General features: G+C 35.5%; 1 protein-coding gene across 1 annotated transcript in view; it reads right to left on the minus strand.

Moving 5' to 3' along the window:
* Positions 1-11,793, minus strand: part of jing (AE binding protein 2 jing) — a 130,463-nt gene extending 118,670 nt beyond the window's left edge. Inside the window, exon 1 of the mRNA XM_085959047.1 lies at positions 10,761-11,793. Coding sequence (XP_085815173.1) covers positions 10,761-10,822 — 62 coding nt within the window. The 5' untranslated portion in view covers positions 10,823-11,793. The remainder of the gene's footprint in view (positions 1-10,760) is intronic.
* Positions 11,794-16,851: the final 5,058 nt, after the last annotated feature.

The following is a 16,851-nucleotide window of genomic DNA, read 5'->3' on the forward strand; positions in this document are numbered from 1 at the left end:
TAGGTACCTAAGGAACTTTTGTTTTCCTGCATAATAATATGATGATACCGTGACCAGCCGTCCTTCATTTAACAGGATATTCCTTTATTCGAGCGCTGTGTCCTTTACATATTTATAAAATCGTTCTTTACTTCTAAACCCGGAGAAAACACAACCATCTTCGAATGGTAAGAGATAACAAAAAGCCTGTCAAGGCTGATTTTTTACGGATTTGCCAAGAAAACGAAACGCGACAATGTGCACTTACATACTGAAAATATTAGTGAAGCACCTCGTTAGGTTCGTAAAAAATCATGATTATGTTAAATTTATTTCAATTTCAATTTATTTTTTTATTTATTTTTTTATTTATTTATTTTACATATTGTGGACATTACAAATTATAAGTTTAAGACGTTCACAACATGACATTTAGAAACAAAGAAATATTATTAAAACAGTATTATGTAATACTGTAATTATGTAATATTAAGTTATTCTACAGTATAAATGTGTAAATACAAAAAATATTAAGTATATAGGTACAAGGAAGTACACCGGATGAGTTAAGCAGACCCTATTTTAAGAATTTATAAAATAACGACCACCTATACTCATTCTCACGTAGATGGAATATATCAACATCCGAAGCTATTTGGTTGAACAGAGTTATTGCCCTCCCAATTGGCATCACCAATGGCAGGTTAGTTCTGCTCCTCGGGAGAACAAACAACTGATGCTCCCGATTTCTAAGATAGTTATCAGGGACACGCAAGTCAACACTACCAAGAATGGCAGAGTTCTCATTCACACCACGTATAAGTCGAAAAAAATACGTGGCCAAATATTGATATCTTCTAGCACTTAAACTACAGTATGTAAGCATACTTAAGAGAAAGTCGGTTGGATAAAGCCACGGATAGTACCCATATAACCTCAAATAAAAGAGTCTCAAAAATTTCTTTTGAACTCGCTCCAACATAAGGTCATATTTCAACTGATGCGGGGCCCAAACAATCGACCCACTCTCAAGCCGGCTTCTCACTAAGGAATTATAAAGAATTTTTAATACAGAAACATCCGAAAAGACCCGGGAAGTACGCAAGACGAAGCCCAACATTTGTAGCGCCTTTTTACAAATGATAGCTATATGACCACTAAATGACAGCTTACTGTCAAACGTAATGCCAAGATCTCTTACAGATGGTATACGCGAAAGAACTCTGCCATGCATCGAATATTGGAAAAATAATACTCGCGAGGCTCTGGTAAATGATAAAATATTGCATTTTTCAATATTGAAGTCCAGTTTGTTACGCCTGCCCCAATCTAATATATTGTCTATATCAAGTTGGAGTTGACGACAATCGTCCAAGGTGACAACTTCCATGAAGAGTTTCAGGTCATCAGCGAACAACAAAAAAAGTAAGCAGGGCCGCGCCAAGGATTGTTGCCGCCTGGGTGCCAACCCAAAATTGCCGCTCCTTAATATTTTATACCTAAATATACTTATATTATATCCCTACCTACCTACATATGAAATGAAAATAGTTGAAATCATAATTTTATCGCCATCCAAATATGTATGGTGTAAGAAAACAATATCTTGTCATAAAAATGTTTAAAAATATGAACGTAAATTGCACCGCAAGCGATTATTTATACTGCCTATTAAACGAATTCATTGAAATAATGCCCTTCAAATATTATAGCTTTATAAACTCAATTAATTTCCGAACTACTAACAATCGCATTTTTCAAAAAATCAACAATAATTATGCTAATTATCAGTAGTCGTAGATCAACTGATAAATACGATTATTTTTATGCACATGAGATTCAGTTGACTTAATTGATAACAAAATGTGTATTTTCCCACCTTTTAAATCCAGTCGCTGGGGTGCTGCACAACCACAACACCCCCGCTTAGGGCGTCCCTGAGGGTGGTTACTACGGTTAACCTCGAAGACATTGTCGGGTTTTGGCAATCTATGCAGAAGAGTACTCGCAGATGAGAACGACACGCGCGGTCAATTTTGTGAGTACCTACTGACTAAATATTGGTGCAGGAGAAACTCAAGTGAGAATATTGGTAACTACTTAAGTTGAAAACCACGATACGGACCAGCGCATCTATCCTATACACAAGACTGCTATCGGAAGTTATCGAGGGTAGTTTTTCATATTATGTTTGTATCGAAGTTTTATAATATTGTTACAATAAGTTAGCCGTCTAAACAGTCAAAACTGTCCATCTCGCTCTTAAATTTAGCACACCCAAGAGAGGTGATGTCAAAACATAGCACTTATTTTAAGAATTACAACTACCTTATTGTAATTGTTGCATAAGTGCTAATACTTCGATACAAATCTACCCTTGATAGCTGCCGATAGCAGTCTTGTGTATAGAATAGATGCGCTGAAGTAAGTATCTACCATATAACATGTAGGTATATTTATTTAAAAAAAACTTGGGATAGATGAAATCGTTATGTGCTGGAATATACCTAGCTGTTACTTATAGAGAAGTGAAAGCCATTGATAGTCGGCGAGTTTTGCGTCGGAATGTTACTCATCATCACGACAATCGCCACACCGGAACCCGGCTCGCCCACGGTTCGTAATTGTTATTACTTCATACTCTGAGAGGAGGTTCTATCTAAACCGCGGTCAGTGAATCACGAATCCGAGGCAAAGCATTGCCTCGTAATCGACCATGTGCCGACCAAATTTACGCACTTCTACCAATCATTTCCGCTGTAGAAAACATCTGACTAATGTAGGTAGATACAGATAACTGAGATAACCATACTATCGATAGGCACACCTACCTAACAATTAATGTTACTAACCTAATCATCGCTACCTAAGTAGGTTATGTGTAGGTACATTTGGCATTTACTTATCCGAACACAGAACCGATTAAGATTACTATTGTGCAGGATCCCATAGACTTTTCGTATACATAATATGCGGAACGCATTCTGACAATTGGAATAGGTTTTGGGGGTCACAAAGATATATAAAGTCGATGTTGCCAGGCGATATTAGTGGTCAATTTTTTTTATTGAGGTTTTAATTTTTTTTCTTATAACCCACCAAAAATTGTTCTGAGTTCTTCAATAAAACCAAGACCGAATCAGGGATTGATTGAAAATGCAATAATTGTACCATGCCATCGGCACGGTCGTAGAACGGTTCGTCCCATTTGAAAAAATAAAAATAGCGGGTACTGCAATGTGTTGAAAATTATCGATTCTTAGGATCCTCCTTGGCTAAAATTATTTTATTTGGTAGCATTTTTGTATGTAATCACCTAAATTGGTTTCTTTACTATATCTATGCATATGACATTAGTTTTAGTATTATGGTCAATCCAGAAACAGTGTAGGTTGCATATATAGGTAAGCGAATACATGAAATAACGATAACCACTAACCACACTAAGTACCTACACATTTATTAAAATAAAAGAACAAGAAGTCAAGTGTTCAAACTGCTTTAGGTATCATGATCACAGTTTTTACAAACAATACTTACACATTTGCACAATGATATTCGTGTCAAAGCCGATTTCTTATAACTACGTGATAATGTACGGCAGTCAGAATTACATTTGCATGGTTTAACCAAATAATTTGGCAGAGGTTCATTCGTCATTTGTCTTGGATACAAATTATTTTCTCATAATTGTTAGGAGTTGTAGGAAATCAATAGGCTCAATAGTGGATCAGATGAGCTTTTCCATAAATAAACTTGTGCTGAAGCCCTTAAACAGTGTAAATGCTTATAATATCTAAGCCTTGGAGATTGTCCCTTAGTGTATGTAGTAGGTATGTGGTGGATTAATTGCAAAGATTTTTTTGTGAGCCCTCAAAATAAATTACAGCTTGTTAAATGTATTTGCAAAAATGCTCCCACATTTGCAAAAATCAACGGAAAAAGTGAGCTGTACATTGTGGTGGATTTGACGACCCCACACAATGGTTTAAATTGCAGGGATCAATTTTCACTGATGCCATTGATGTAAAATCAAAATCATTTAGAAGCAGACTCTGGAGTCTAGAATGTTCTGTCTTATATTTCATGCTGTAAAAATGCAAAATTTGGAGATTATCACAGTCGCGATACAGATGTTTTAATTTTAGGCATTAATTTCTGGAATAAACTTGCAACGATTGGTTGCCATGGATTATGGTTTGAGGGATCTCAGAAGAAATCCCATGTTTTAGAATGTCATTTGGCAGCTGAATCTTTGGCGAAAATATTTGTAATATTAAATCAGCATTACATTCTTTAACCGGCTGCGACACCACTAGTGACTGCATATGTACAAAGAAACAAGATTTAACCATCTCGTCAATGAGTTTTGTTCAGGATGCACTTTCAGCTTTAGGAAATGGTTTGTTGGAGACCACATCAGTTCATGACCTGGAAAAAGTTTGCACTTACTTATTATGTAAACAAAAAACAACAGCGAATGACCTTCGGCATAAATTTATTTTCCAAAATATTGGATTTAGTTTAAATTTGTCAAGAGTGATATGCACATATGGTTCATTGTATTATTTACACTGTTTAAAGGCTTCACCATAAGTTTATTTATGGAAAAGCTCATCTGTTTCACTATTTGAGCCTCTTGATCTCATACAACTTGACTATGAGTTACGAGAAAATATTTCGTATCCAAGACAAATGACGAATGAACCTCTACCAAATTATTTAATTAAACCATGCAAATGTAATTCTAACTGTTGTACATTATCACGTAGTTATAAGAAATCGGCTTTGACATGTATATCATTGTGCAAATGTGTTAGTAGTGTTTGTAAAAACTGTGATCATGATACTTAAAGGAGTTTGAACACTTGACTTGTTGTTTCTTTTTTTTTAATAAATGTGTACTTAGTGTGGTTAGTGGTTATCGTTATTTAATTTATTCACCTACCTATATATTATGCAACCTACACCGTTTCTGGATTAAACATAATACTAAAACTAATGTCATATGCATATATATAGTAAAGAAACCAATCTGGGTGATTCTATACAAAAATGCTACTATATACAATAATATAAGCCAATGAGGATCCTAAGAATCGATAATTTTTAACACATTGCACTACCAACTATTTTTATTTTTTAAAACGGGAAGAACCGTTCTACGACCATGCCGATGGCATGGTACAATTATTGCATTTTCAATCAATCCCTGATTCCGTCTTGGTTTTATTGAAGAACGCAGAACAATTTTTGGTGGACTATAAGAAAAAAAAATTAAAACCTCAATAAAAAAAAATTGACCACTAATATCGCCTGGCAACATCGACATTATATATCTTGGTGACCCCTAAAACCTATTCCAATTGTCAGAATGCGTTCCGCATATTATGTATACGACAAGTCTATGGGATCCTGCACTATATGATAGAAATGTTAAGTCCACCTAAAACCACGTGTCTAGGTCTGACTCATATTTTTTCCACACTCCAGATCCGTAGCCCGTTATAAATACGAGGGTGGGTCAATAATTCCTTAGAAAAAAGCATTAAAACAGTTTTTATTTTTGTATTTTTTTTTTATTTCTCAACATAATCTCCTTAGAGCTCAATACACTTGGTAAGACGTTTCTCAATTTTTTTTAAACCGTCAGAAAAATAAGTTTTCGGAAGGTCCTCAAAATAAGCATTTGTCCGATCGATGACTTCTTCATTTGAAAAAAAACGTTGTCCACTTAGCCATTTTTTTAAGTTTGGGAAAAGGAAAAAGTCACTGGCGGCTAAATCTGGCGAATACGGTGGGTGGTCGACCAATTCGAACTTCAATTCTTCAATTTTAGCCATTGATCGTAAACATGTGTGAACACGGGCATTGTCCTGATGAAAGAGGATTTTTTTCCTGTTTAAATGAGGCCGTTTTTCTTCAATTTTGTTTTTTAGCTGGTCCAATAAAGATGCATAATAATCCCCTGTTATTGTTTTTCCTTTTTCCAAATAGTCAACGAAAATAATTTCACGTGCATCCCAAAATACAGTAGCCATAACCTTACCAGCTGATTTTACGGTTTTCGCCTTCTTTGGACATGGTTTGCCTTCGCAATCCACTGCTTTGACTGTTCTTTCGTCTCGGGAGTATAGTGGTGTATCCATTTTTCATCTACAGTCACAAAGCGACGAAAAAATTCATCCGGATTGCGTTGCATGAGCGACAACAGGGCTTTAGAGGCCACCACCCTATTGCGTTTATTGTCGACTGTGAGCAAACGCGGCACCCATCTTGCAGAAATATTTTTCATGCCCAATTTGTCATGTAAAATAGAAATGACGCTACCTTTTGAGATCCCTGTAACCTCAATTATCTCACTCAACTTTAATCTTCGGTCACTTAACACCATATCGTGGATTTTATTGATCATTTCTGGTGTAGTCACCTCTACAGGACGTCCTGAGCGTGGTTCATCCTTTGTTGATGTACGACCACGTTTAAATTCATTTAACCAGTTATAAATAGTTGCAAGTGAAGGAGCAGATATGCCGTGAACTAAATCCAACTCATTTTTTATTTCCTTTGCTGTTAACCCTTTTATATTAAAATGTTTAATAACAGCTCTAAACTCAATTTTCTCCATTTTCCATTTTTCCATTTTCCACAAGCAAATTTTTTTTTTAAATGTACGAGAAACACACAACAACCCGACCAATCTGATTGAAACTTCGCAGCATACTGAATCGGTAGTGCCGCTGCATGAAAACAAACCGCTTACAGTACTAGTCGCGCCACCTGTCGGCTTTTCTAAGGACTTATTGACCCACCCTCGTACCTCACCCAGTAGGATAAGCCAGTTCCCATCAATCTAGTGTTCTCAGTATCCAAACTTTTCAAAGATTTTATTTGTCTTTCGACCAACAAAATATGCAATGTTAGGTTAACATTATTATTAAATAACTACTTGTAACGTGTCAAAACAATATTCAACGGGACTACGCGTAGCTACTCTCGATGAAACAGTACAAATTTATCTGTCCGCCGTAAAAGACGATTTTATGATATTTGAGCGTGGTTCATCCTTTGTTGATGTACGACCACGTTTAAATTCATTTAACCAGTTATAAATAGTTGCAAGTGAAGGAGCAGATATGCCGTGAACTAAATCCAACTCATTTTTTATTTCCTTTGCTGTTAACCCTTTTATATTAAAATGTTTAATAACAGCTCTAAACTCAATTTTCTCCATTTTCCATTTTTCCATTTTCCACAAGCAAATTTTTTTTTTAAATGTACGAGAAACACACAACAACCCGACCAATCTGATTGAAACTTCGCAGCATACTGAATCGGTAGTGCCGCTGCATGAAAACAAACCGCTTACAGTACTAGTCGCGCCACCTGTCGGCTTTTCTAAGGACTTATTGACCCACCCTCGTACCTCACCCAGTAGGATAAGCCAGTTCCCATCAATCTAGTGTTCTCAGTATCCAAACTTTTCAAAGATTTTATTTGTCTTTCGACCAACAAAATATGCAATGTTAGGTTAACATTATTATTAAATAACTACTTGTAACGTGTCAAAACAATATTCAACGGGACTACGCGTAGCTACTCTCGATGAAACAGTACAAATTTATCTGTCCGCCGTAAAAGACGATTTTATGATATTTGTGATATGTTGGTTTGAACTAGGCTTAAGTAACTCACCACCAGGGAACACCGGGAACTGGCTTACCCTACTTTGGGTGGTATTATAACAGGCAACGGATCTCGAGTGTGGAAAAATATAGGATACCTCGGATACCTAATCTTAAACACGTGTTAGATTATGTTATTTTCAATGGTTACGTCTGTATGATAATACTAATATGCATTAGTTTGTTACGTAAATGTAACGTACATCCAATATTGAATGCGTCGGCATGGTTTGTTATAGGTATATATTTGGGTTTTATGGCTTGACCGCACTAAAATACCCTGCTTCAAAATATTGGTCCACGGCGATGGCTTTATATTTATTAAGGCCATGCATTAGTTGAGGCACGGTCTAAAAAGATCGTTGCTAGGCGATGCGCGGACTGCGGGTCGCGGGTGCAAATGACACCTGTCAAACGTAATATTATTTTTCATATAAATCAAACATACGTTCATTTTATGTTCTATTTATTGTTCTATTAGTAACAATAATAATATATTCATTGACATGTTTTCTTTTTAAAGTAAATGGGTAACGTTTTTAGTCATCTTTACACGATTTTAGAATTAATTGACCCGTCGCCATCACGCAGCAAAGTGACGTGCTTCTGGCTCGAGATTCTCTCAGTGAATGGCAGCGAGTCCAAAATTTCGTCGCGCCTACAGTTGGAAATTATTTGGCGTTTCACTGATGCGTCACCTTAATCTGTTCTGTGCCTACAATAAATTATCCATTGTGAGAGAAAATGACAATAATAATATAACACATCTCATAGGTACCTATTTATTATTAGTAAAAATTAGCCACATTGCCAACATTTATTACGTAGACAGATGACATACAATATAAGCGACTATAATAATGTAATAGGTATGCTATCATTAAAACTAAAATTATATTGTGGGTAGAGAAAACTTAAAGAATGTCAAGCGAATAATAAACAAATAGGCAATAAAATCATTATTCATATATTATATTAACAATATATATAATAAGCCGTTGCGAGCAAAACAAAAGTTGGTGATATATTTTTATTTCACGTGAAAATTAAATAACAAAAAAATGTTTCGCCATTACGCAAGTCGCCGATTTTTTTTCGTTTTATCATTCGAAATAAAATAAATGGCATTGACATTGAAATTTAAAAAGAATGACGAAACACAAATTAAGCAACGCATGCCAGACGCGCTGTGAAAAGAAAAAAAAACTACGTCAAAACCAGACCAAGGACGGACATCGTTTGTTCTCGACATCTGATAATACAGCCAAGTTCAAATTCCTATTAGATAGTTACCTAAGTATTTATATATTGTTATTTCCTCTCCATTAATTGCTGTAAATAACGGAATAAATATTAGTTTCAAGTTTGTTTAAAACTAAATTTAGGCACAATGTCACCTGCTAGGGTAGCGCGATTGTAATTCGGAACAAAATTGGGTGCTTGTCTGTTTAGTCAGTTCAGTGGAAGCCGGCGGTAAACAATTTTTGAAAATAGCCGATATACTGGATTATTAAAATTTGTTAGGTTCGGTTAGGTTATCATTCTTGGTACCTGCACATATTTCAAAATCTCACCATGTGAGCGAAACACGTGATAAACCTATTTTATAAATTAAGTAGCTGGTACCTTCAAGTTACACACACGCCGCATTTAATTGATATAAATATTATATTGATGTTATTTTAGATAGCAGGATTCAAAGACACCGGAATCGCTAACCCTAATAATAAGATTAAGCAAATTATATTATAGATAATATCAATATGTATTAGCAATTATAATGCCGGGTCTACACTGGCAACATGTCGCGCGACAATCTCGTTAAATTTTACGATAAGTATGATAATTATCGTAAAATTTAACGAGGTTGTCGCGCGACATGTCACCAGTGTGGACCCGGCATAAGGCTCAACATAATATGAAAATTGATGCAAACTGCAAAACATTACATAGGTAAGTATTATTATCGTGATGACTGGTGGCAATTGAGTTTTTTTTAAAGAAACTTTTATGGAAGTCGAACTTGGTTATTACGAGGAAGATGGGACCGACTGAATTTGCTCGTTATAAGCGGCACTCGTTATATCAGAGAATAGGTACTTATATTTAAATGAGCGTTCACTGAACACATTCACTGCTGACCAGATAATTACTTTTTAATTACCACACTTAAATCAAATGTTAATTATATCGAATGGCCACCTTGATCGTTACGCGCTGGGCGCGTCGTTAGCGTCCAATGTAATAACAAAAAAGTTAAAAATAGAAATCTGAAAACGAAAACCATCGTAAAAATCCCCGAAACAAGCATGGCCTTCATAAACTACAAAAGAAATTTATTGTAATGAACGCTGGTGGGTACCTACGGACTTCACAAACCTTGGATTTTTCATGCTTATACCCATTGATTATGAACACATATTGCAAAGTATGATAAACATGATAAGATACAGTTCGGTTATGAGGAATACAGCGGAAAACACATTTTGAAAACAGCCGATATACTGAATTATTTGTTAGGTTAATCTAACCAAACCTAACCCAAACTAACAAATAATCCAGTATATCAGGTATTTTCAAAATGAGTTTTCCGCTGTATTCCTCATAAACGAACTGTACCAATGATAATAATAGCTAAATTGGAATAAAGTGCATAGGCGATTTGCGGATGTATTAGAATTGTTTGCTGTGTGTACGTATGTTTCTATGGTATCAAAAATACCACCACAACAGCAGTGCCTACAGAGTCAGTGAATACACCTATTGCTTTACCTATATTAACCTAAATTTGTTTATGATGGCGTAGAGCTGTATAATATTTAAAAGACAATGGTGTATGGTCACTTCTTGGAATAATTGAATGCGCTTCGGAATTAGGCAGGGAAGGGTCTGTTATTGGGATGGTGAGGTTAGCCTGTTATTTTACAATTTAAGCGTATCTATTACTTGCATTATAATAAAGCACAATGATTACCTACCTAATACTAGCAGTGGCAAATGCGTGTTTATTTACGATTTTTTATCGACATTTAGTGGTTGTTTAAAAAAGTGTTTTCAGTGTTCCTAGTTATAATAAAATAATGTGTATATTTTTACCTCCATTCGCGGTGTAAGACGATTCCTGGGCCATTGTCACTTCCGACGACATCGCAGCGCATCGGGACTATGTTATTGGCTCCAAAGAGCGATCCACTCGGCGCTGATGACGGAAGCGACTCCTCGAATCCTGCGGAGACCACACCGGGACGGATGCGGTGGTCTCACGCGACAAATTTGCCTACTGCACCATTTTCTTTAAATCGATCAGCAAAACTATAATAATAGGTACTTCATCCTAAAGGAGATTTCACCATTCTTATTTGACAGCATTTTGTTACGAGATCGAATTATATATTATATAACATACACACCGGGCACTATATTATTTATTAAACTTATTATCAGTGAAGTATTAAATTTAATGAAAACTCGGTAATTAACACTAAAAATATCTAAGTTTTCTTTGAAAACCTTCAAACAATGATTCACTTGTTAATATGCAGTGAAGTTATGGCTAAAAAATAATGCATTTTAAGTTCTAACTACCGTAGACACTAATGCGGTTTCTCGGATCTTTGTAAAGCTCAGCATAGGTGTTTACTTTAAGTTCCTCTATTTCCAGAGCAGGTATACAATAAACACTGAAGTCGGCCGAATAAAGCATTTACGGACGAACGCACCAAACACACAACACATCCACAAAATATCAGAAAATTTTATAAAATATACACTCAAACGACACACTGCTGCATTCATTGGCTGGCTACACAAAAAAGACAGCTAGAAATTCGGGAATCCACACACACCACACGGACCGACTGCAGCGCTCGACGAAACTGCACCGAAAATAACATCGACTTAGAACGGCTAGCTTATTTTATCACTTAATTATTACGTTTACGCGGACAACTGTGACACAGGACGAAAGGTGCGACGCCTCCGAAGGCTTGTGATAATATTGTGAAACGAAAGGCGGGCGATTTTGTACATAATCTTGTGTTCGAGACGAAGGCACGTTTTCGCGAGACGAGTAATAAAAGAAACGCAGAGCAGACCCGCGTGCGTTCGCCGCGCCGTCACGAGCGCGAGTGGTATATTTTGTGCTTTTGTCTCGTTCGCGCGCACTGGGATCTCTCCCCCGCCCCGGCCGGCCGCTCGCGCCCGTTTTCGTCCTGTCGATTCCCTGTCCCTTCCATCCGCGGACGACCGAAACAGCGTGCGCGACTATAAAGGCGACTCCACACGATCGATACAATACGCGCGTATACCTCGTGTGCAGTGAATGCGTGCACGGCTTTTAGCGAATGGTGTGACTGCACGGGTTCGGAAAATATATTCGGGCTTGGCCTGGTTAACTGATAAAATTACGTACTTAGTCAACTTCCAAACTAGCCAGTGTTTGTGAATTAGATATAATTCTGTCAGCCAATTTAACAATTTCATTAAAACACGGATTCCCAACTTTTTTCAAGTCGTGACCCCATTTTAAGTAACCTGCGTCCCCGTACCAAATTGATACACAAATGCATTTTAAATCTTTTTCTTTCTCGGGATATCATTCTTCAGCGCTTGGCATCGCTCCTATTGGCAAGATATCTATATTTGGTCACGTATTTTTCCGACTTATAAGTAGTACTCGGTGTAGTTGACAACCCTGCCACTTTTGGTAACATTGACATATTGTGTGCCCCAGGTAAGTACCTTAGAAATCGGGAACATTAGTTGTCTGTTCTCCCAAAGTACATAATTAACCTGTCATTGTTTATGCTAAAAAAAAATCGCAGCGCGACGTGCAACTTTTTTCCTTGCGTATAGGCGAGGCCATGCCGGGACAGTGACGTCACACGGCAAGCCAAAATGAATGACAAAGTGCGACATTTCGGTAGGTATTACAACTGCGTTGCATGCGACCCCAGCTATATTGTGAATGCCAACAAAATCAAATCGACATATTCGACGTATTGCAGTCGGACGAGTTTAGATGTGCTAGCCGGCTAAGACAAAAAAGAGATCACAGACAGATTTTAGTGACTTCAGTAATGTTTTCCCGTAAGACATACCTACCTAACTAATCTCAGTGAGTAACTATATATTTTATAAATTACTTTTACCATAAGACCAAAATACCTATATAAATCTGAATGTTTACATCTAATCGCCAGCAAAACTTCCAACGTCAAAGCTTCCGTATTTGTATAATTTGAATTTCATCAAGTTTTTCACTACAATGCATTGAGGAAACAAAATCAGCCCTCGTTCCCATAATCACAACCACTGGATCAGTCGGTGCAAGGCTCGATTTAGTGTCCCCCTCGCCTCCTGCCGAAGTGACTATCGCAGCCTACCCGCGATAGCTGCTATTGACCTAAGCTAGGAACAGCAAGGCGACGAAAAACTCCGAGGGAATGAATATACTGACTAGAATATAATATACTGAACATTGATAAAATTAGGCATAAAAAAGCAGTAGGATAATAACTATTCTTAATTATTAATAATAAGCCTGGATCAATTCACTGCTGGATAAAGATATATCAAAGCAGATTACATTACTTTCGGTCATATGCATTGCATTGGGGTGTATTTTCGCAGAATAGACTAGCACAGTTTGAATACCACTGGCCAAAAATAAACCTCAGATAAAAAAATAATTACAAAAATATGTAAGTACCTACCTAATTCTAACCAGGAAGGCAGTTTGCTAACCAGAATATCATAAGGTCGATAGGTCGTGTCTATATGAAATTCACATGTCAAAAGATCTCATCATTTATGAATGCAGTCATTTTTTGGATGGATTTGGGACCGCTTTTCACCCTGTAGCTGAGTGTGAAGAAATAATCTGAAATTCTGCCATGTAGGTACTAGGATAAAATGGGAATGGGACGACTGGCCTCCGGGCAATTGGACGCCGCACTGTCGTAGACACGTGTTGTAGACGAGGTACTTTAATCAGTTTCTATCTACTACTTAGTAGTTTGAATTCATTTTACTCTTAACATAATGTATTCTTTATCGTGGATTGAGAATTACCATGCCTAAGGCTTTATATAAAATAAAAAACTCTTTTTTCGTTGGAACTTAAACATATGCACGATTAAATCATTGTTTACGTCTGAATATTTACATTCTCACCAACTATTAAATCATAATATAATCATTTGAATATTTTTTTAAGTACCTATAAGTAGGTACCTAACGTCTATTTATTTTAGAATTCCGTGGCGTCCAGTTGTCCGGTGCCAAATCGTCCTAGACCCGATAAAATAATCTTCCTCAGCCATTTGGAATTTGGGGGTTCCTGAATTTTTTTTTGAAGTGGATCATTATCTTAAAAATAACTCTTAGTGGCTTTCGTACATAATATATTCATTATGCCAACGTTCATGCTTTAATACAAAAGTCCACAATTCGTTTGATTTTCCAAACTTTGCTGCCGGCATCGACAGTTAAAATAGATCCATTGAAAAACCAATGACTTGATGATGATGAAAAAAGTGAATTACCAAAATAGGTACAATACAGAATTAAATAAAACCATTTTTTTTATTAAAGCTGTTTATTTGTATGAATTATTAATGTCGCCGTAAATAGGTAGGGCGCAGGTGCCGGTGTCATATTTTTTTCAAGATTATTTCTAATGGATATGTTTCTGAGATGTTTCCAAAGCATGTGCAATCCACAATAATGCGAATATCTATGCATTAATTAATTAAAACGTGATCATATTTTTCAAGAAGATTTTGAGACGGAGAACTCTCAGAAGACAAAATCGAGGGTATACTGACAGAAAGCATTAAGTCATTAAAACAAGTTCTGAGATAATCGCATTAATAGCTTAATTTTTTTTTCAAAGCTTTCTCCCACGTAGAATGTTTTATGTTTTATATATTTTTTTTCTACATTATAAAGAATAACCTTTTTGGCATACAAAACATAAGATTTGATGTTGATAAGTTGTATGGATATTTTTTTAAAAATGTAAATGTAAGTGACCGCTGACATAATGCATTCTGTCAGTAACTATTTGCTAACTTTGACATATTATTAGATAAATGACAATGCATTATTGTTATATTTATTTATGTTAATGATTAGATTGGTACATAATAATACAAATAAAAATAATATTTTTAGTGAAAATAACATTATTTATTTCAAATTAGAGAAATATAGAAAAAATACAATGAAAATAATAATAAATCACAATAATTTTTAAACAGATTTTTTTTAGAATTAAATTATTTACCGTAAACTACAATAACATTTCTCTGAAGGGTATGCAGATTGGATAGTATGCTACATATTACGACTAGCCTTAATTCTGATTGACATTCTTTGCACCTTGCACTTGCACATTGCACTTATTTATGAAAACAATTAGATTAGTATCAGTATTAATATTAAAAAAAAGAATGTTCATTATTATTTGTCGTTTTTGGCATCGGAATCATTTATATCGGGCTCCGGAAGTAAGTCTGGATGGCTGTTATTCTCGGCAGATAATTGTTGAAACCACCAATGAAAAATGTCCAGTATTACACTTTTTTCACACAAATCCTTTTTTTTTGCACAACTTATTTTTAATGGATTTTTATATTAGAATTGTGGAATGTTTTCGATTTCTACAAAACAAATTTGGTTGATACGCGAAGCATTTCTAATTTTTAAAACGTTTATTGTTTCGTACACATCACTAAAATTATATTTATATTGAATGGTAAATGGTTTTTCCTTTTCATATTTAAGACATTTCATTTTTAGCCAATTTACGCCAAGTTTTTATTTTTTATTAACTGATTCGACAAAAATTTGAGGTCATAAAAGTCAGTATATTTTAGCTCGCTTGCTTCGTATGGTTTCTTTTTCGAAATGAAACGAGACATTTAAAAATCATTTAGTCATTGGCACAATAAATCGACGCAAACTTTTGCCTGTTTTCTATGGCACTATGCATAGAATCGCATTCCATAGATTCAAGAAAAGAGCAGATACTTGCAAATTTCTATTATGGCCTCCGCATGTATCGGAGAAGAAAGATATTTCAGTTACACTCGATGGAAGCTGCTTGAGATACCACATGAGACAACTTCCTATTTCGCAACTCCCTCGTTTTCCATTTATTTCGGTCCAAGCCAAACAAAATCCTTTATTCGGCTTTGGACCTTCGTAAATAGTTAAGTTAAACATATTTAATTTTCTTTTATAATAGAGCAGTGAAACCTCTGTGGATAGTATATGTAACACACTCTGAAGATAGTATGTTACAGTCATGAATAAGGACTCATTATTAGACATATCCTTATCTTTTTCTTTTTCAGAATGACATTCATTTTTCCTTTTCAAATGACTCTGAAAATCCTCTTCCATTATGATGTTGTCTTCGGGGCAACTTACTTTGTATTTATTACAAAATGTGCACTGGTCCTTTTTTGGTTTGAAAAACGATAAATTATAATTTTTGCAGAACACTCTATGATAGGTTATCTGTGTCAATAGTCTTTACACAGGCTATACATTTTGCAAATTGTTAATTTACTGTCTAAATATTACCTTATATATATATGTCCTTTCTCGTGTAGTGACTCCATAAACGGGAAGGATTCTATGTGAGACTTTATATGGATTAAATTCTCATTGCTTGTTTTGTGAATAGGGGGATGTTTACCTCTATGATCGTGTAACGTAAACTGTACTTCCACGTCTTCTTGTTTTTTAAATGCGTGAATTACTGATCTATTTGAAATGTGTAAAGTACTCTAAAAAAATATTTCAGACTCTGACTTTTTGTCCACTCTTGAAAAAGAAATAACTCTTTAGTTTTGTCTGGATTTCCTTTTTTCATTCCTTGGTTTTCTATCAACGGGAATTTCAATCTCAACATTTTTTAGAATGTAATCTTTTTTGCGATCATAAGAACAACTCCAACACATCTTTAATATATTATGTTTAGCTCTTTGAGACGAAGCCATTCTAATAAATTCTTCAAATGGTTCAATGTATTGTTTCACTAATCACTAAAGACAGATGAATTAAAATTGCAAAGGTATGGCCTATGCCCTATGGTGACATCTATTGACAAAATTTGTACTGACAGAATGCATTATGTCACACTTAATGCATATGCCATGTTACAAGTCCTGTATTT

Source organism: Rhyacophila brunnea, unplaced genomic scaffold, assembly GCF_057557595.1.
Source record: "Rhyacophila brunnea isolate RB1 unplaced genomic scaffold, BYU_Rbru_1.0 scaffold_8, whole genome shotgun sequence".
Lineage (NCBI taxonomy): Eukaryota > Metazoa > Arthropoda > Insecta > Trichoptera > Rhyacophilidae > Rhyacophila > Rhyacophila brunnea.